The sequence below is a fragment of the Poecilia reticulata genome, chromosome 19 (assembly GCF_904066995.2).
Source record: "Poecilia reticulata chromosome 19, P_reticulata-male-v2, whole genome shotgun sequence".
NCBI lineage: Eukaryota > Metazoa > Chordata > Actinopteri > Cyprinodontiformes > Poeciliidae > Poecilia > Poecilia reticulata.
In genome coordinates, this window is record NC_088848.1 from 9,378,336 (window position 1) to 9,399,926 (window position 21,591).

The 21,591-nt window shown below is 39.6% G+C and overlaps 1 protein-coding gene, 2 long non-coding RNA genes and 1 other non-coding gene across 4 annotated transcripts; 2 read left to right on the forward strand and 2 right to left on the reverse strand.

The window, feature by feature from the left end:
* Nucleotides 1–4,442: 4,442 nt before the first annotated feature.
* LOC103481822 (uncharacterized) lies at nt 4,443–6,888 on the reverse strand. The gene is made up of 3 exons (XR_014085127.1): nt 5,957–6,888; nt 5,620–5,876; nt 4,443–5,545 (listed from the first exon to the last, which is right to left on the reverse strand). It is a non-coding gene; the product is annotated as an uncharacterized LOC103481822 (long non-coding RNA).
* A 4,795-nt stretch (nt 6,889–11,683) lies between these two features.
* LOC145549161 (uncharacterized) lies at nt 11,684–14,301 on the forward strand. The gene is made up of 2 exons (XR_014085136.1): nt 11,684–12,936; nt 13,556–14,301. It is a non-coding gene; the product is annotated as an uncharacterized LOC145549161 (long non-coding RNA).
* A 251-nt stretch (nt 14,302–14,552) lies between these two features.
* Nucleotides 14,553–20,071, forward strand: tha1 (threonine aldolase 1). The gene is made up of 7 exons (XM_081600196.1): nt 14,553–14,919; nt 16,200–16,283; nt 16,346–16,434; nt 16,521–16,706; nt 17,874–18,011; nt 18,087–18,279; nt 19,445–20,071. The coding sequence occupies exons 1-7, from the start codon at nt 14,652–14,654 to the stop codon at nt 19,741–19,743; spliced, it is 1,257 nt and encodes a 418-aa protein (XP_081456322.1). The 5' UTR covers nt 14,553–14,651; the 3' UTR covers nt 19,744–20,071.
* Nucleotides 20,072–20,699: 628 nt separating this feature from the next.
* trnal-uag (transfer RNA leucine (anticodon UAG)) lies at nt 20,700–20,781 on the reverse strand. The gene has a single exon. It is a non-coding gene; the product is annotated as a tRNA-Leu (tRNA).
* Nucleotides 20,782–21,591: the final 810 nt, after the last annotated feature.

Below are 21,591 nucleotides of genomic sequence, written 5' to 3' on the forward strand. Positions count from 1 at the left end.
ACTCTCAAGAAAACGCTGAATCTGTGTGTGTGTGTTTGTATGTTAAGTGAGATTACTGTTGGTAAAATTAAGCAGGAGGTGAGTTCCTTCATTTCCCAGCTCCCCACCTCCACCACATCTTCTCTCACACACACACACACACACACACGGTTCCCATTCCCTGCATACCTTGTGCTCCGTCTGAGGCCGGCTTCCAGGAAAGAGGCACTTTAATTGAGTTGAGTTTTTACGGCTTGCCTGGTGTTGGTGTGTGCGTCCGAGAAGGAGTGAATGAGTTGTCTCTGAGTGAGTGGGTGTTTGTGTGAGATAAATGACAGAGCACTGATGAGAAAACGGTTTATTTGTTCAATTTTGAAACATCTGGGAAATGTGAAGTAATCAGCTTGCTGTCGTGCAACAGAATACAAAACTTCTTTCTCTTAGTCCTACGGGGAAAAGCAGACCTTTTGCAAATTCAAACTTTACTCTTCAGGACATCATTTAAAAAAAAATAGGTAAAAAAAAAATATATTGAAATCTAACCTCAGGTCTATCACCAAACTGCCATTTATTAAACAAGAAGCCAAAATGAAAAAAGTTTGTGACAAACTAAATACAAAAAGTTCATTTGTTTTTATAATTAAATGTAGAAAGTGGCTTATAGGTTAATTTTACAACTAGTGAATTTAAATAGTCTTAAATAGCACACCAAAATTAATAGAGTGGGGTTTAAATTAATATTTGTCAAAAATAATTACCGCTATACTGCTGATTTGGAAGGGAAGCAGTTAAAACCGCTTCTAGGGAAACTAAATTATTGAAAAAACATGACAGCACCTATATTTTCTGCTAGTTGGTAGCAAAATTAATGATCGTAATGGGCTTAGAGGAACAGAAATACGAGGGACTGTCCGTGAGGATTAAACCTACAGCTGATTGCACGTGAAATGATTCAATCTAACCTTTATTAAACTAACTTTATTAAACTAACGATCCAAGTTGAACATTTAATGCGGTGACTGATGATGGAACAAAAAGTAGACAAAAATGGAATTATATATAGCCACCTCTGATTCACAACTAGTGAATTTAAACTCATGTATCTAAAGTTGAAGCCTTTAAATGTCTCAAATTCATTTAAAAAAGTTAACTAACCTTTAATATGTTAATCGCAGATCATACATTTCGTCTTTGCGGGTCTATTTCATCTCTTTTCTGTCAGGCACTCAGACATTTACATTGTTTCCTGTGACTCAAGACTGTTGAAGTCATAGACATAACAATTAAATGATATGTACATTTATTATATCTTTGGTTAAGGCTCCCGCTAACTCACTGCTAGCAAACCCTGGATACAGAAATCCTGGATACATTCAAAAGTATTTTTAAAAACAATACATTCATCACTGGTGGATCATCATCCTCTTTAGATCAGGGATGATTTGCTGGCCCAACAAGTAGAGTGACGTCTACTGTCTTTAATAGGGTGCACAGGTTCTTGTGGAAAGTGAAATCCCCAGCGCCATGTCGCTTGTGAAGTAAATAATAACCTGGTGGACAGCTGGTCTGACTTTTTACTTCATAAAACACATTGGACCAACTTCTACAGATGACATCACCAATAACTGGGGAGTCGTCTCAGCCCCACAAGGTTATGCTTATCCCTGTTTTCTACCAGTTTTTCCTTCCTCTAAACTTTCGAGTGGTGTGCTTGAAAAGAACACTCTGTGAACTGCCAACATATTTCACAACGACCTTTTGTGTCAGTGAATTTTGGATTTCTATTAACTGCAACCCATAATCATTAAAATTATAAGAAATAAATGCTTGAAATATTTCACTATTTGTGCGCAATTCATCTACTTTTAAGTTTTACTTTTTTGATTTGAGTCACTGAAATAGTAGAACGGTCCTATATTCTAATTGGTTGAGTTGTTCCCGTAGAACCTGTTCTGTTTCCAAAGGAGATAAGAGGAAGTGTGTCAACAGAAAAAATGCACTTCCATAACAAGTGTGACCACTTCTGTGTGGCAACACGATGTCAGGAAGGAAAGACATCAGCAATGAATCTCTTATGTATTTTAAGAGAAAGTTACATTTAGATATCTCGTAAATCTGTCCTAACATTTTTAACAATATGCCAATTTTAAAAGTTTAATTTGAATTCTAGATTCTGGAACAATGTCTTTTGATTGATGAGATGAGTGACCTTAATCAACATCTCCATGGTTGGAGAAAACAAAACTCCCCATATCAGCACAAACACCTCATGCTAATTGTCAAACATGGTGGTGAAACAGTAATGATTTGGGCTTGCTTAAAGGTGATCTATGCTTCCTTGAACATGTTAGGATAGGTCTATGGCCTATACACAGCATGTTAACATTTTTTGTGCAAAATTATTCTTAGATAATGAGACTTTAGTTTGGTCAGTTCTGCCAATTTTGTCTGAATGTTTAGGGCCTCTGTCAACTTTAAATCCAAGTAAGCTGCTGCTGGCTGTGCCTCCCAACTCAATGTTTACACTCGTATGTAAAAATGGCTGCAAACTGATGCGCAATTGTACAACCATACGTCGTTGAAAAGCAGAAGTGGAGCCTCCTGCACAATCAACAAGGATGTAGCAAGTGGTTTCTGAATAGTAAGTCAACAACAAAACACTTATCTTTTCCAGCAGCCATTATAAAGCACAGTAAAACCAGCTGACCAAACATGCTGGAGCTCAGCTCGGGGTGCTAGGAAACAGGCTTGGCTTCACAAGTGTTGCTAGGTAATGGGGCAGCGCCCATTGAACATGACTCAACAATCCAACAATCAGGAGGTTTTTGAAACGTTTCGTTTTTTCAGTCACCAAAAAATGTTAACTTATTGCCAAAAAATTATCTGGGTGGTTTTTTGAAGCACTTTGGCTGTTTTTATTTGCAATTTCAACCCAAATAGAAAATGTGCAAAATGTGAATTTTACAGAACACGTCCCCTTTAACAACCTCTGTACCTGGGAACCGTGCAGTCATTGAGTTGACTTCAAACGCCTTTGTGCACCAACGCATTACGAGATCATCTTTCAGACACCAAAAGCTTGACCTAAATTTGGGTCCTCAAAGCGATCCCAAACACAACAGCAATTCAACAACAGCAAGGGCCGAAAAAAAAAAAAAAAGGGAGTTTCAATGTCCTGGCAGCTGAAGCTTGGCCTAACTGGGTCATGCAAGCAATGAAGCAATGCTATATAAAGAAGAATAGGCCAAAATTCCTCCACAGCAAAGTGAGCGACTGATAAAGTCATACAGAAAATGACGTGATAGCTGCTAAAAGTGGTTCTCCAAGGCTTTCAAAGATGATGTGTAATTAGTTTTTCCATTTGAGCTTCATCTTTGTTTAATAAATAATGACTGTGTAGTCTGTAGTGTGTTTTGACACACTTGACTTTGGATTTAAATGGGGGAGTAGTGAGTGTACACCTCTGAGACTATAATGCCTGTTTTTGTAGCTTATCTGATTGGAGGTCATTACAACAATTCAGTTCGACAGTTCCCATTTTTCTTTGACGCCTCGTGTGTGTGTGTGTGTGTGCGCGCGCGTGTGTGTGTATCTGTGAGTGTCTGTTAGAGACACTATTTGTTTATGAGAGGGAAAACTAAGTTGGCACTTGCTGACAAAAGTGACGTTGGTCAAAAGACAAACAGAACTGAGTGAGCCCTCTTCCCAAAAATCCAACCAGAATAATCCAGTTTTACACACAAACACATTGTCTAAATAAGCCAGCTCAGCTCGCTGTGACTCATTTTATGTTCCCCATAGTTGACTGGTGAGTAGAGCTGGAATATTTTGCCCGTATCCTTCGCTCCTCTTCTGGATCTCACACGCTCGCACAAAGTCTTTCCACTATGATTCATTTTTTCGGGTTGTGACTTGCTGTGTCCAGCTCAACAGTTGTCAACAGCGCCTGAGCCAAGCACAACACCCAGCTCGCAGACAACTCAGTGTATTGGACCTTTTCCTTTCCCCAACGATCATACGTTCGCAGCAGTTGTTTGGACATCGCCCTTTTCTTTGCTTCAACTGCATGTTTCAAAGCAGCTCAAGAAAAAAGGAAGCAGTTTGGGCAACGGGAATGGCGTTGGACTAATCCCGTACTTGCAGCCTGATTAAAATCTAAGCATAACCAACAGCTCCTGGTGTGCTTTCTTAAATTACTGAGCTCCTGCCAAAGTCAGCCACGTCAAGTCTTGAAGGTGGAAATTTTTTTCAAGATGTTAGGAAAATGCCTCGCAACTGGCAATCTGTTCCGGCCTTCCAGGAAGGGCCTCCGGGTTGCTCATTATTCCTTCCAGGAAGGCTTACTCGTTGCCCGATCGACGCTTACAGGAGAGATGGTTGGCCCATCAGTTGGAGTATTGTCACAGCCGCTTCTGATAAAGCCAGACCAGCTTCCAGGAAACCAGAGAATTACCCTGCAGCATTCCATCATTCCTTCGCCATCAGTGCACGCAGCAGACAGAAACAGCAGGAACGCGAGGCAGCAGAAGGAGTATGAAGGGGACATGGATCAATAAGAACCATATGGGAAGCACACAGACAGGCGAATGCACTTAAATACCATGTGTGTGCATCCAGGCCTGTAAAGACAAAGACTCTGATACGCTCATTTTGAAATGCAAACGCAGTCGATGCCTAATTTCTTTCTTTTTTTTTTTTTTAAGTGGAGCATTCCCTAACTACATTTTACAATCTTGTGACTAACTTGATGTGAATTGAGATAATTAGCGAGTTGTGGTTCCCCTTATTGCCTGAAATGCCACACACAAGGATGTGACAAATACCTGCTCAAGGTGTGATTAAGGCAAAGCAGGAGGAAATGCAGTGATGTGACTATCTCTGTAGTCATAAAGGGACGTGTTATAACAATGATATTCAATGATGATTGAGGCCCAAAGTATGCAAAGAAAGTATCCACCGTGCCATTACACAGCAGCAGCCACCTGTACTGTTGCCACAAGGCTGGATTTATTCCTCTTTCATATGCTACATTCTGAACTTATCTTAATTAGGGATGGCCAACATTTTATCATGATATTTTGAGGTACTAGTGTGATAATGATAAAAAAAAGCATATTACTTCTTCAAAAGGTAACTCAAGGCATGGAAAAGCATTCAAAGCACCAAAAATACTGCCCTTGAAAGGTGTTATCAGCTATTTAAAGGGGCAGTATTACGTTTTTTTCAGACATATAGTGTGATTTGATAGCTCAATCAAGTAACTAAGTTAATTTCAGTTGTTATAAAAATGCTGTACATCAAGTATGATTTCAAAGAAGTTTGATTTTGTATTTTAACAACTTGAAATTGGTGTCTCTCTACAAACTCTTGCTCTTTCTGAAGTTCCCATTACAAAAGTAGTCCTAATATCACTTCTCTCTTAACCCTTTAGTGTCATGACGGAAGGTAACTTCTTGACCCACATGCAAAAACAAGAGAACCGATAATCAGTAAAAGATGTTTAATATAAAGCACCAAAACAGTACAGATCAACTGTGTTCTTGGGGGGAGCGGCAACTGGAGCGGGCTGGAAGAGAGGATGAGCGATGAGTTTAAGGACTGTGGAATGTTTGAGCTCTGAACGAGCGGCAACGGTCTTACTCGGTCAGGCGGCAGGTAAGCGGGGGTGGATACTGGAATTTCCCGGGATGTTTTCGGGTATGGGGATCTGCTGCGGAACCAGCTGGTGTTTGGGGGGAAATTCAGCGGACGGCGTTGGAGGGCGGGCGGGCGGACAGACATGGACCTCAGCTCACCGGGGAAGATTGAGGTAGGCAGCCAAGGAGGGGTAAGTACGCCAGGTACAGCCAGGAGCTCAAGCCTCAAGTGGTTGGACGACGACGTCACGAGGAAGTTGTCTGAAAACGAATAAACACAACAGGGGTCACTGGGAGGTTCACAAGGAGTCAATAAACGCTGTGATGGTGGCCTGCAGTACCATTACTGGTTAACACTCTGGCATCGATGTGTTGGCTGACTCCACTCTTAAGCCTCTGCAGAGATGAGGCAATCTCCGACAGGTGTGAGGATCCCAGCGTCGCCGGTCACGCCCACCAGAGATCATCCACCCTAACCCTAACCCTAACCCCTGGTGGAAGGAGCGAGAAGCCGCAGCAAAACAACCCGAGCACCCAGGATCACCACAGTTAGCAACGTTTTTATCAGCATTGCACTGAGAAATAGTTCTTTTAATGAGCTCAGCAGATGCGCAATTGTTTGCTAATTGGTGCTGGCTAGTCTGCAGGAGCTCAGTGGGAGAGTCTCCAAGGAGGAGCTGCGTTTTGAAGGTGACCCTCGGTCCACCCTGGCGTTTTGCAGGGTTGAATGGTTGCCACGGGAAGAGGGGATGAGCAGCCTCAAATGGAGGGTGATTGACAGCGCAAAGATCCGCCTCCTAGCTCTGATTGGTTGTGTCTAGATAACACTGGAAGTGCTGGGATAAGCTCGTTTTTTTTTCTATAGGTTACCTGTTTTATACCATACTGTCACAATACAGTGACCGTTCCAACAAATATGTAAAAAAAAAAATTATTTTTTTAAAGTCACTTACTGCACAAGTTTAAAAATGTGACGCATTGTTTTCCCTCTGAGTGTTCTTTCTTGTAACTCCCGGACCGCAGCTGCACAAACGTAGCAGCAGAAAAGCTCAAATGCCAAATGACTTACTGTAACAGCGAGGAGTCAGACCCAACCCTCCAACACTCTCAGGTGTCACTGTGTGTCCCCACAGCAACCAGCCAACAAGGCTGCACAGTATTTGAATTTGACACTGCAATGGACACACACACACACACGCATACACACACACACATGCACGCACACACACACGCACGCACACACACACACACACACACACACACACACACACACACACACACACACACACACGGGTTCAAGCACTACCATATGCACATGCATATGTGGTGAGTAAAGGGGGTTTTGAGTCATGAATGAATGGCAGAATCCCATCTTTTTAGAACAAGCTGCAGAGCTAGAATGAAGAGATTCTCTCTTAGTACAAGTATGTAATAAAATGCTCAATTTTTTCTTTGATTATGACTTTTATTTTCCATTTCTGTTCTTAGAGCAAAGTGGAAGCAAAGTGAAGTTTCTTGTTTGTGTGCAGAAACTGATGGTGATTCAGAATTTTTCCTCTTACAAAATGTTTCTCTTGCTTTTTACTAGAATGAAGAAAAACAAAAACAAGCAACTTGATAAAGTCAAAGATTTGGTGTTTACTGCGCAAGCTGTCTGAATAAGCAATATAATAAAATGCAGAAGTTGAGGTTGAGAAATTTCCTCTGCTTTACGAACAAGGAAATCTTACTTCTTGTGACACTTTCTATGATTGTTCCTGACCAAAAATCGGAAATGTAAACTTTTTTGTCATCTATTGCAGCAACAAACTGTGGTAATAGCTAAAAATTACTGGAAGTAAAATGTATTTTTAAAAAGTTTAAGTTTCCTAATAGTCTGAATGTAGAGAGAAAAGAGGAAGAGAAACCCAATACCAGAAAAATGAAGCCAAAAAACACGTAAAGACAACATGAAAAGAGGAAGAGAGAAAGCATCTGCATATTAGGCGCTTGGTCCTTGTGTATTTGAATTGTAGTTTTTATTTGCCTTTTTTGATCATTTCCTCTTCATTTCTACAGGTCTTGCCATAACACTTAATTCCTTGGTTTCTTGGTTTAGTCTTTTGTTCTGTTGTTTGTACATTTGGATTTAGTTCTCATAGATCAGTATTAGGTTTGTGGTTCCTTTTGTGTCTTAGCTCAGCTCCTTTCATATTAATTAGTCTTTATCCCTCAGTTTCCCTGCTTGCATTCCCAACCAGATTTTAAGAACATAAAAATATCTAATTAATTCCAGTAATTAAGAAAGATTCTGCTTTCTGCTGACCCAAGTTTATTTTTCCTGATTGAAGCACAATTTTAAAACCCAAACACATACCAAACCCTTATTTTTGTGTACCTCTTATTATGTATATGCAAATACAAACTCCCACTAAACCGCACTGAATCATGGAGTTCCACAGGGTTCTGTGTTTGGACCAGTAGTATAAGGAATCCCACCAGGTAGTCAAAATTAGTGAGTTTGATTTAGCTAGTCAACGTAAATCAATATTATTGTGCAGATGAAATTTACCTTAACAGCAAAACTGAAAGCATTAACTGGCAGTGGACTTCAAAGTGGGTTCATAGTTCATACTTTTTATTTTCTTCATCAATAGCCTACACTGTGGTCTCAACAGAAAAAAAAAAAAAGTCATTACTCAACTCTTTCCCTTTTCCGAGGCTGCAGCTGCAGGATACTAGCACTCTATTAAAAACCACCAATGAGTCATCAGCAAAACATCTTTTTGGGAGTGATTTTGTGTCTTTTCCCCCTGCTACATCTCATATACTTTCAATGTAATTCAAAGACACTGAATGTGAGCAGCCACACATTTCTGCCAACAGATGTCAGGGTTTTCTGTTTTGCCTCAGCAGGAATCCAGTTGGATGTAAAAAGCCCTGTGAATGAAGTCTGTTTCCTTACTGCCTCGCTGCAGTCTCTGCATACAAAACACCTTTTTCATTTTAAAATACTGTTAAAGACTCAAATTTCCGACTCAGTCTTTCAGTCAGCCGATGGAATCCAAATATTTCTGCATATGTTTAAAAATATTTGTCCAGTCTTTGATTTCTTTTATCCGTCAAAATCCAGACTTTTCCAAGCTGCAGACAAACAATGGAAGTAAATGAATTCTCTACTTTGCATGTTTCAGTTCAATTAATTCAAGCTTTATTCAAATAGCTCTACCTCATGTGTATTTGTTAAGACATCTGTTCGTCTATTTTCTTCCCCTAACACAAAGGATTACATTTGTTCCTGGAAGAAGGAAACAGGGGGTCTGCAGAGTGTGTGTGTATGTGTGTGTGTGTGCACAAAGCAGCATCTAAATGCAAGAACCAATCAGAGCCCTGAACAGACACAGAGCCCCCCAAGTGCTGCTGGTTTATAGGGCCCAGCTTCAGAGAAGTCACATGACTTCCCATCGAGCGGCTGGACTGAGAGGGGAGGAAGAAGAGGGCGAAGTGGGGAAGGAGGATGAAGAAAAGGAGAGAAAAGAGGGTCAAGAGGGTGACGATGCTGTGAGGTGTGAATTGAAGGTCTGGTGTGGATGGATGTAGAAAAAACAGACATAAACGACGGTTCTCGGACGTGAAATTGTACTGGCTGATTGATGGCAGTAAAATTAACAAGATGAGAAATAACAGACGGAGAGGCCAAGTCAACAAAGTGGAAAAATGAAGGATGAGATGAATCAACATAGACAGCTGAGGATGGCTGCAAGATCCTATAAACTGTACAGTTAGCATCTGATGGTTTGGACTGAGAAGGAAGTCCCACTTCTTTCACTACTACTCCCTCATCCTCAATTAAGTCAAATCAAAGAACATCTCAAAACTTTTGAAATACAACCAAAAGTCATTAACATCCCGTGGCCAGTCAGTACTTAGTCTCCATGGTTACTGCGGGTACAAGCTGGTGGATGGAAATTGGTGACACATTTCTAAATTCATAATTTCTTTCACCCCAATCGACACCTTTAGTAGTCTGCAATACTGTCTGGAAGCTAACTAGAGTGCACAAGCTAGTTAGCAGTTAGTTGCCATGGATACTTTGGATGCAGGCGAGTGGAGCGACATTGCTGACCAAAAAGACACACTGAGTTTTGTAGCTGGGGTTTCGTAGAGGAAATTTTCTGTTGTGAAAATAGTTGACAGAGTAATAATTACTCCTCAGGATACATGACTACAGTAACTGAACAAGTGAATGAGTTGGAGGGAGGCTTTATATCCCACGTTTTAAAAGCCCATATTTTATACAGATAGCCAATAATAAGCTCAACAGTATCTGATTTGGAGGCTGGTTCACTGCCACAGACAGTAGATAGGAGAGAATACATTTCATAGAATTTCACATACAAACTCTATAAAAAGGGTGAAAGTGTTAATGGCTACTTTTTTGTCTAATATTGAACAGATTACGATAGCACTGGGCAATAAATCAATAACACTATATTATGATAAACATGTGATCAATATTGATTGATAATATGTCTGGTAAAATATTCAATTCTCAATATATATAATATTTACTGAAATCCGATCCAGAACCGCACAGCAAGGTTGGTGGAATGAACTAACTCATTCACTCTTTGGTTACCTAGCAACTCACTCACTCTTTGGTTACCTAGCAACAACCTGTCGAACATCTTGAGCAGAAGACTGGAAGTATAGCAGACAGAAAAAGGATTTAAGATGTACTTCTGCTAAAATGATCATCCATGCAGAAAATGTGGGGAAGACAGTTTATTTGTTTTTGTTTTTACCTATCACTTTTTGTTGGCGGCCATTTTCTTCACTCTGAAGCAATAGTATTAATAATAAAAGAAAGAAGAAAACACAGCTCCTGCTTAAGCTCAAGTAGAGTCAAAGGCTAACCCATTAGGATGATTCCAGGTGTTGTTTGTGAGCATAAAGTTCATCAGGTAAGAAAACGTTGCTGTTTTTTTTTTACAGTGTTTTTAGTTTTCTATGTAACATCTGCTGATAATATGAAATCAACCTCTCTCTCCAAATGACCCTGTTGCATGTTTACCCAATATAATTAGCTTCAGCTGTGACTCATTTTTTCACTGAGCCAAATGAGGAAAGAGAACATTTAACTGCAGCTGGAGTCTGGCTATGCATCAGCATTTCAACTTCCTATTAAACAACCATGTTAGCTTAAAATAATTTTTTTTAGGGCCAACTAACTTATTGTGGAAGGCAAGGAATCTGCAGAGTGACATTTAAAGCTTGAGTGGCATGACAGATGGAGTCCTCAGAACATAGTTTACATTACTATAAAGTTGTTCAACTCAAACCACTAAAACAAACTCAATATGTAGAAAAACTTACACTGGAACAACCAATAAGTGGTTTGGTCATATGAAGTAATGTGATTCTTGGGAATTATTACTCAAAACCAAAACAGAAATTGCGTCTCTCAGTTTTTAGGGGGGGTTTTTTGCTTCTTTTACCTCTGTTCAGTGGTGGGTACTCTTCCAAATAACACCAAGCTAATATTTCATTTAGCGCGTTAGCTTTTTTGTTATCTTTGAAAACGCTTATAGCATCTAGCTTCCCCATGTTTAATTTTTCTGGGCAAATTCTAAAGTGCTAATTTACTTGGATGTTTTGTAAGCTTTCAGTTTAATAAAGTTTGACATTTATGTAAAAGTTTTGTTAATCGACTGTTGACAATTCTTCAAGTAGTTATACGGTTATATTTACGCCCTTATTCTGAAATGGGAGAAGACTGTTTACTGTTTACAGTTTTTAGTTCGGTTAACTCGCCTTTTTTTTTTTTTTACATTGTTTTACATATTTCTATTTTTTAATATTGTAAATTAGGTTGACTGTTGTGAGCCACATGTCTAAACACAAGGTAGCATCAGCCATGTATTCCAGAATAACGATAAAAGACAGATAGTGCATTATGTCACTGAATGTACTTGCAGAAAATAACCACACAAGTGTGCAAAGTCAAACACATCCAGAAGGCTCATAATAAATGAAGGGGGGGTATCGGGTGAAATGTGAAACAGATGTCACCCTTTTTGTTGCAAGCACTGATGTCGACACCTTTCAGCTAAACAGAGGCGAGAGGTTTAAAAAAAAAAAAAAAAAAAAGGTAATTTGAGGGAAGGCTTCCCATAAACACCTGTCTTATTCCGGTTAATATCTCTTGTCATGGTGAAAAAATGATGGCCTCAGGGAAAGAGGAGAGAGAAAAGAAGGTGAGGAGGGGAGAGTGTCACCTCCATACCCCTCAGTCTGCGAAAGGGAAGAGCTCGTGTGGGATGAACACATTCGTTTATTCATTCTGCTCATCTATTTTCAGCCCAGTGGGTTTATGGTTATTGGAAAGGCGTTGCCATCTCGCTCCTTCCCAGAAGGAGTCAATATTTCTCCCTCTCCTTCATTTCTCCCTCCGTGCTCGCTTTTTTTTTCTCTAATTCAATATTTTCTCCAAAACACCACTCTCCCTTTCTAGCGCGTACGAGGGGGGAAATGCTGGAAGGAAGGCGTCTGAGAGAAACAACGCAAAAAAATAAAATAAATAAATAAAAAGCGAGGTCACAGAGTGCAACCTCAGCACCAGTCCTGTAAAAACTTTACTTGGGACAATTGTCTCCCATCTTTTTCCTCATCTTATCACACGTCCATCGCTGCTCTGCCCTGCGCACTGATGCATCTTTGTCTCTCCCTTGTTCACAGCTCTTGTGGCCCTCTCGAGACCAACTGTGGCCAATTTACAATAGCTGATGTTTGTTAATGACTCTTAATGACGACTTGTTATGGATCATAAAACCTGGCTCTCCTTCTGCCAATATCAACTTTAACTACAGTGTGGGGCAGCCCTGATAACACACACTGGGACTTTTATCGAGTGATGGAAATCGGCTTGGACAGCGAGAGCATACATGCGAGTGGGAAATGTGTGCAAGGAAGGGAGGAAGGGAGAGCGATCGTGTCTGTAATGTGAATGCAGCTGTAGCATTAGTATGGATGAAAGAAGGGTGTCAGGGGGAGAGGAGGGGTTGTTTTGTATCAAGAGTGCCTCTCTCACTGCCTATCTCTCCCTCGCTACATAGTGGCAGCATTCCCACAAGAAATTTAGGGAGGAAGGGGCTTTATTTCCCAGAAAAAAATACAGAATCATGCCAGAAATAACCAGTTTGGTTTGGACCTCAGCTCACAGCTTCATCATGCCATGTTTGTGTTAAACTGGGGGTTTGAAATGTGGTGGTTGTGGGATCAGTCAGAAATGGCTTTGCAGATTGACACAAGGATAAAAGTGTGACCCCCCTACAGATTTACGGTACAGAAATGTGTGCATGTTGATGTTACATGAGTGGATTTACATGCTTTGAAATATAGAGCTATACAGATTTAAATTGAAGATGTACTCCACAAAAATTATGTTTTACAAAAATGGATTCCTTTCAACTATTGCTATTTACTTAACGGGACAGTATCATGTATTTTTCAGGCACATAGTGACATTTTTTAGCACAATTGAGTTGGTCTGAAAATGTTATATATGAATCAAACATGAATTTAAAAAAATGTTGACTTTGCAATTTAACACTTTAAAATTTGGCCACTGTCTCTTTAAGAAGCTCTTGCTCTTTCTGACACTTCAGCATGTCACCATACCAATGTTTCTCCATTAAGCCATGAACAACCATTCTTACAAGTGTTGCACTAACAAGTAGTTCTTATTATTAGAGTAGTTCCACCAGGTGTTTGCTAACTGCTGCTGCCGCTAGTCTGAAGGACATATTATGTAAAAATAAAATTTTACATAATACACCCCCTTTAAAATATAAATAATAATAACAATAGTAATTAGTTTGTGTGTTTGTTTGTTTTTTATCAATTTCCTGCCTTGTGTATCTTTAATTTTATTTTGTTTCAATTACTTTTCAAATATGGAGTCTTGACAAAAGTTCAGTCTGGAAGACTCTAGTCGCACCTGCCTCATCAATCAGCGCCTCCCTCCCTGCAACCTGGACCTATCAGCGCCAGTCCAAGCCTCGCTCCAGCCAATCATCGTTTGGGCTCCAGTTCAAAAGGACCTTCACCCATGGCCTCCTCTGCTCACCAGCTGCGATCAACCCACATCTGCCCCATCTCCACCTTCTGATCCCGGCTCTCAGGCCTCATCTTCCTCCGACCGCCGCCACCAGTACAGGCCCCGGGGGGTCTACATTCCTATGCTGCATCAGGAATGTTCATCGAGCTTATCGAAGTCCAGCTCGACGTCCCCGGCCGGGGCCTGAACGCCGACGGACTTTGTTTATTTGCATGTTCATTTTGTCATTAAACTCTTTTAATCGCTTTCTTTCTCCGTCTGAGTCTCTCCAGATTGAACTAGCCTTATAAACAGAATATTCATCGTTAACTGTTATTTAATACATATCAATCTGCTTAATTCAATTTTCTTCATTCATCTGGCTTCGGATAAATGAATTAAAATGTGTATGGCTAATTACAGACAATAATGGCTGAATATCACAATTTTTGGTGTGAGACTCTGACTGTAATTCATAGACAATTCTTATAAAAACAGTTTTTGCTTCAATAAATAAAATTTTTCTAATGAAGTTTTAAGTTTATGCCACCACATACCTAATTATCACCTGTGTTTTAAAGAATAAATATTTAATGTAGTGTAATCCAATCCAATCCTAATTTGTTTGTTTTATTTTTAATATTCAAGAGTCTATGATCATAGACTCGTTTGTATTAACCTGCAGAAGTTAGGTGAGTTTATTCTCTGGATAGTTTCATATTGATAGTTTTGATGAACCATCTACAAAAAATAAAGAATAAAACGTGTCGTCGGTCAACAATGTTGGGATGTTGGCGCCCCCTCGAGGCCAACCTGGTTCAGTACATCTGGACGTGTAGATTGGTGATCTATTTGTCTCCCCTTACTCCGTCAGTCAATGATTATCGATTCAAACCACCGATTCAAAGTTCAACGTATAACCAACCACCTGAAGAGAAGATGACTAAAGAAGGAGCATCATGTTTCTGAAAGCATTTTCCTGCAGAATTTTGGCCTCTTTTCCTCGCAGGAAGCCGCTCTGTGCGCAATATGCGGCTCTTGCACATCCCAAGCGGAGCTACTATAACGCCGGGAAACCTGGGTGCGCCGGACCCGGCGAGGCGGCTCACGTCCGGGTGGTGGATCTCCGCAGCGACACGGTGACCAAGCCGGGGCCGGCGATGCGCCAGGCCATGGCTCAGGCCGAGGTCGGAGACGATGTGATGGGGGAGGATCCGACAGTGAACGGTCAGAGTTTAGACGAGGCTAAAGATGGGTCTAACGGGGAGAAAGTTGATAAAAACAAATAAACACAACTACTTTATTTATTTTAAAAAAAAATAGTTACTCGCAAAAGTATTATTCCAACTAAAGGATCCAGACGAAAACTACAAACTTTACTGTAGTTACGGTGATTTTACATCATAGACCAACACAGGGTAGCACTTAATTGAAAAGTTTTCTTTCCTTGCTTAAGAAACGCATCCCCACAGCATGATGGGTAAACACCATCCTGTTTACCCTCCACACATAACGAATGTAGGCATTTTCATTTCTTCCTCCTGTTTGCTGTGGCGAAGTGCTAACAGGACAGATTTATACAGAGAACAAATGGATGCCAACACATTCCCCCACCTGAGTTGTGGATCTCTGTAGCTCCTCCAGAGTTACTGAGGGACTTTTTGCTACATTTGTCTTTACCATTTCCAGATGGCGCATTAAATAGAGTTTTGATTAGGGCTGCATGATATTAGAAAAACCTAAAAGAAGTGATAATATTTGTAAATATGAACAACTTGTATAAACAGTTACTCAGCTCACAAGTGGTAGTTTCTTTCTGCCCCAGGATCATTGCATGTAGTTTTAAAATAAATGCCCCTCTTAGCTACTGTTTTGTTTCTAAAGCTTTTCTTTTTGCTGCATTAGCAACAAGCATTACCAAATATATCACGAGCATAGAGAGCCTGAATGCATTGCATTGATTTTCTGCAGTCCACGTTTTTCTTAGCAATATTAATATTATTGCATGTTCTATAACATAACTTTTCTTTAAGCCTCTCTGATATTTAACCTCACTGTCTTGTTGTTGGTCTTCATTAGGTGGTTTCTTGTATATTTATGTCAAACAGCTTTGTGTTATTTGTGGCGATCAGAGCACAACGGATCTGAATACAAACAAGCGCCATATTTTTCATATGTATTTTCATGTATGTGCTACTTTGTGTTGGTCTATCACATAAAATCCCAATAAAATAAATAGAAGTTTGTAGCTTTGAAGTGACAAAATGTGAAAAATATGTAGGAGAATGAAAAAGCCCCCACTATATTTGTAAGTTTAGAGTAGTTTATTAAAGCACTGCATAAGTATTTTACGTAACTTTTTAGGAAACTGATTGTTCCTAACTGAGGAGCTAATGATTTACTGAGTTTACGAGTTGCACAAAGAGCTTTACATTTAGCTTACCCGCTATAAAACACAAACATCTCTGCTTTTTTTGACCCTAATAAAACTTTTCTGATTTCTGCAGAGTTGCAGAAACTTGCAGCAGAAATGTTTGGGATGGAGGCCTCCCTGTTCGTCCCCTCAGGAACCATGAGTAATCTCATCGCAGGTAAGCATTCATTTGCAGGACGGAGCGAAGGCGGATGTGTAAACGTGTGTTTCTCTTTGCAGTGATGGTGCACTGCAGGGAGCGCGGCGACGAGATGATTGTGGGGGATCTCTCCCACATGCACATCTACGAGCAAGGAGGAAGCGCTCAGGTGAGACGTTTGGAGGAAAGAGAAAACATTTCCTGTTGTGCGCCGCACTGTAAAGGGACACTCCGTCCTCCTATGTGTTGACACAGCTGGCCGGCGTCCACACCGCCACGGTGACCACTCGTCCTGATGGGACATTTGACTTGAAGCAGCTGGAGTCCAAGATTCGGCACGGCTACCCCGATCCCCACTTTTCACGCACACGCCTCATATGTATGGAGAACACGCACAACATCCAGGGAGGACGAGTGCTGCCTCTGCCCTTCCTGCAGGAGGTGTGTGTCCTCTCAAAGGCTTCACTGGAGATTTTTAGAATTATGTGGATTTATTTTTTATTCATAAACTACTGCTGTAATCAGGGCCAGACTTAAGAAATGACACTTTTTGTAATGAATGAATGTTTTGAATTGCACTTTATATAAAACGTACAGACCCATTTCTATGAATATAAACAATACTCAAGTTTGAAATTACCTATTGGTAATTGGAGTTGTAGCCAAATAATAACTTGAACTGATTTAAATATATACTTTAAAAAAACAAAAAAACATAGTACTTGTATGTTTTGAAACTTTTGTAAATTAATTATGCTGACTTTATGTATTACATGGAAATTAAAGTAGTTTGTTTTATGTGGTGAATTTTAAAATAAATAAAAATCTTTTTTTTTAAACTCAATATGGGTTATACGTTTCAACCCAATTTTGGGTCATTTTAACTTTAAGCAATGGTCAATTTAACCCAACCTTTGGGTAGTGGTCAGAAACCCAATATGTTGGGTCAAACCAGCCACCCAACCCAGTTGAGTTAAGCTAGCCCAGTGTTGGGTCAGTCCAAATTTGACCCAGCACTGGGTTAACCCACCATTTTTTTGTGTGTACCCACCCCAGCCATTCCCAGCCGGTCAACCAGCAACCGAAGCTGAGCTCTGGCACATTTGGTCAGCTGGTTTTACTGGCATATTCAATATTCAATGGCTGCTGGAAAAAAACAAGTGTTTTTTTGTTTACATATCATTCAGGAACCACTTGCTGCATTCTTGTTGGTTGTGCAGACAGCTCTACTAATGCTTTTCAAAGACGTGCAGTTGCATAATTGCACATCCGTTGAGTTGAGGGGGCGTGGTCAGCAGCAGTTTATTTGGATTTAAAGTGACAAGAGGCCCTAAAACAGCTTGTTCTGAAAGCAGCTCAAAATAGGCAGAACTGAGCAGAATAAAATCTTATTATTGTGCAAAAGATTTAATGAAGATGCTTCATATAGCCCATAAACCTATGCTAACTTGTTCAAGGAAGTATAATAGGTCATTTTTTAAGGTTTGTTCTTAATTAACATAATTAATTTATGAATAATTAATTTAAGAATAATTAATTTAAGAACACTTAATGTATCTCAAACAAACTGGGATTTCATCAAGTCTAACATGTCTGTATCACTCTCAGGTTCGTGCTTTAGCAGATCGCTACGGGTTGTCAGTTCACATGGATGGAGCGAGGGTGATGAACGCCGCCGTGGCCCTCGGCGTGCCTCCGTCCTCCATACTGCAGCACACACACACAGTCAGCGTCTGCCTCTCCAAGGTGGGTCGTGATGAAACCACGTAGATTTTCCCAGAGATGGAGTTGTGTGACGTTCCCAGGCTTTATTTGTCTCAGGGTTTGGGCTCGCCGGTGGGCACCATGCTGGCCGGACCTCGGGACTTCATATCCAGAGCAGTGCGCTGCCGTAAAGCCGTAGGCGGGGGGATGCGACAGACTGGTGTCCTTGCAGCAGCTGGAAAGCTGTCTTTGTTGGAGATGGTAGGACGGCTTGAGGATGATCACCACAATGCCAAAACCTTTGCTCTGGGTGAGTGGCTCACCATCCCGTATTTAAGAAAAAGATAAATTAATCTGGGTGTTGTTGTCCATCACCAACTGAGGGAGGTGGCCGTGCTGTAGATTAAATATGACTGGAGCTATGAGTGACGTGTACATGTAATGGATAAGAATGTCGCAATAAATCAACTAATCACATGATAAATTAAAATTCCATAAATTTCCATTTGCATTCTCTCTCTTTCTACCAAAAACTCAACAACTCTGTTGCTTTGGTCTCAACTAGCCCTTTTGTTTACCGAGACTTTATAATTAATTTTTATTTGTTTTGTTTTTTAATTCTGGGTGTTTAAAATGTCTTCCAGTTCCAGTGTTAAATGTTCAATAGAATTTTTGAGAATGTGTTCTTGCGTTATTATACCACATCAATTATATTACTTGAAACGTTTTATTGATATTGTTAATTGCAATAACTTCTGGGAAAAATGATCGTCCAACAAAATTTATATAGGCCAGGAAAAGATTTTGTTTTAGATTGTTTTGCTAAACATGTATGGATGTATTTCAGGATACTGTAGATAGTAAGCATGTTGTAGAATGCATAACAATAAATTAGTCATACAGATATGATTTGGAAAGAGTAGAAAATATCACGTGGAGTAAAAATTCATTTTAACCCTTTCATGCATTGTGGTCACTACAGTGGGCAGATGTCTAAAAGCCATTTTCTTGTGCTTCTTGTGGATTATTATGTTATAAATGTACACAGACCACTGAAGTGGACACTAATATATCATAAAATACACTATCAACTACTGGCCATCAGCTGCAAATGCAAGAAACTACTTTTGTTAAATCCAATATGGCTGACAGACAAAAAAGCAGCCAATCGACCCGGTTCCTCCTTCTACTGTAGACGACTCTGGCAGGTAAAAAAAATATATTGTGACATCAGATAATCCCTAAACAACAATACTACTGATGTATTTTTCAAATAACAACTTTGTATTTGGAGAAAATAAAAAAATTAAAAATTGACATTTTTTTTCTACCTTTTTTTATGCCTTATAAAAGAAAAAAAAAAAAAGGAAAAAAATTCTTACCCAAAGGATCATAATTCAAGCATGAAAGGGTTCAAGCATGTTGGAAATAAATAAATATTTCTCTTAATTTATTTGTGTTTTTCCTCCTACCAGCCCTGCTCGACTGCGCTCCCTCCCTGTTTGATGTGGACATGTCAGCTGTGGAGACAAACATCCTGCGTTTCAGAATAAAGGATCCTGCCTTGAGTCCCCAGGAGGTCTGTGCCCGCATGGGTCAGGTCGGGGAGGGGGAAGAGGCGGCTCTGGGGCAGGGAGTCCGGGTTCTCATGTTCCCTCATTATGGGAACTCCATCAGGGCGGTGTGGCATCTTGGAATATCCCCTGAAGACACCCAGCTGGCTATCAAGAAAATGCAGTTTGTGGCTTGTCAGCACTTGAACAGTAGAACCTGAACGTCTGAATAATAACACTAACTACATAATATTAAAGGAATAATCTTGACAAGGGCTCATATGTGCTAAAATATACAACTGGAAGATCTTTGGATGTTGAGATTTAGTTTCTTTCAGTGCAACAGTTTTCTTATTTTTCAATCAATTTGATCTTCACCCTTTTCTCTTTTTTTGATTTTGAAATATTAAGTTACACAAAGATTTTTAGTATGACTAATAAAACATTTATACATATGTATGTATAATTGATATAATTGATTTGCTGTAATAATTTCCTTTAAAGTAAATCAGCTTAATAGAAATAAAATAGAAATTGCTTCATAATTCATTCCAGAGTTTGTTTTTTACTTTGCTAACATGTGAGCAACAGATATTCAAAACACAGCCACTTGCATTTTGAAGGTTAAAATATATAAATAGTAGTATTAACAACTAACTTTGGTTTTATCTAACTAAAGTATATTCCTCCACTTTGTTGCTTTCTTTGTGAAGGTCAGATTTGTGGAGTGCACCCCTTTAGAGGTTTTTGAAGATAATTGATTGAACTGGATTTTAGAGTAAAGCGATTGAATATATTCACTTTGCAGGTCATTTAAATGAATAATAACTTATATAAGTTTCATTTTATCTTAAAAATTTTCCCTTGGAGTGATTGTGCAAGGCACTGGATGATTACAAAATAACATATTCAAACATCAACTATTCAGTATCTCTGTATGATTTGTGCCAAAGTTAAGTAACTATCCATGTAGGATACATGTTCACCTTCAAAACATACTTTACCTTCCCTTAACTCATGTGGCCACTAGATGGCTCTAGTGCTTGGTGCTAGTAAGTAGTATAGTACAGTATGCTATAGTAAGCAAAAGCTAAAACAGGATATGGTATTTTATTCAGTAGCAGTACAATAACCAACACGTTGTTTACCCTGCAGTGTGAATTTGTGACAAAAGTTCTGGCAGCGGTGGGATTCGAACCCACGCCATCGAAATGACTGGAGCCTAAATCCAGCGCCTTAGACCACTCGGCCACGCTACCGATCCCGCCATTGCAGATGTCTTCTGATGAATAAAACTGTCAGGAAAAAGTATCCTTTGCTGACTGAGGTTTTACCAAGTTGACCTGTTATAATGGTTCACAATGTCTATTTACCTGATTATAAAACGCTTTCAAAGCTCGTTTGAGATTTTTGTTTTCATTTGGTGGTCACTGCAACAAATAACAAGCCTTATTTATGTAGTGAACCACCAAATGAAAAGAAGACCTGTGCAGTTCAGCAACAGGTGAATAAAACCATAAGTAATAATTGTTGTGTTCAGTACAGTTGTTTTGCTAACTACTGATATTTTTCTGAACCAAAGCAGACCAGATTGACTAAAATGAACCAAAACAGTTTGGAAAAAGAGGGAACGTGTGGCAGTGAAGAAATAACAATATTTAATTGGAATGAAAAATGAAAGGCTATTTAGTTAGATCGTTTTGTTTTGTTGAAAAGATGTTGGATATATGAGTTAATGTAGAGAGAGAGAGAGAGAGAGAGAGAGAGAGAGAGAGAAAGAAAAAAAGAAAGAGAGAGAGAGAAAAAAGAAAGAGAGAGAGAGAGAGAGAGAGAGAGAGAGAGAGAGAGAGAGAGAAAGAGAGATTGATGTTGCACCTTACACTGTAAATTAATTTGCTGTATAACCTTGAAATTTATGTTGTAGGGACAGGTTTACACAAAAATGTTGTTTATTCTGATGATCCCTTTTCATATGTGTACAGTCAGTAATGTAAGAGTTCATGGTGACATTATATTGAATCAACAATCATTCAACTGTTTGTGGACTAATTGACTGACTGATTTATTGA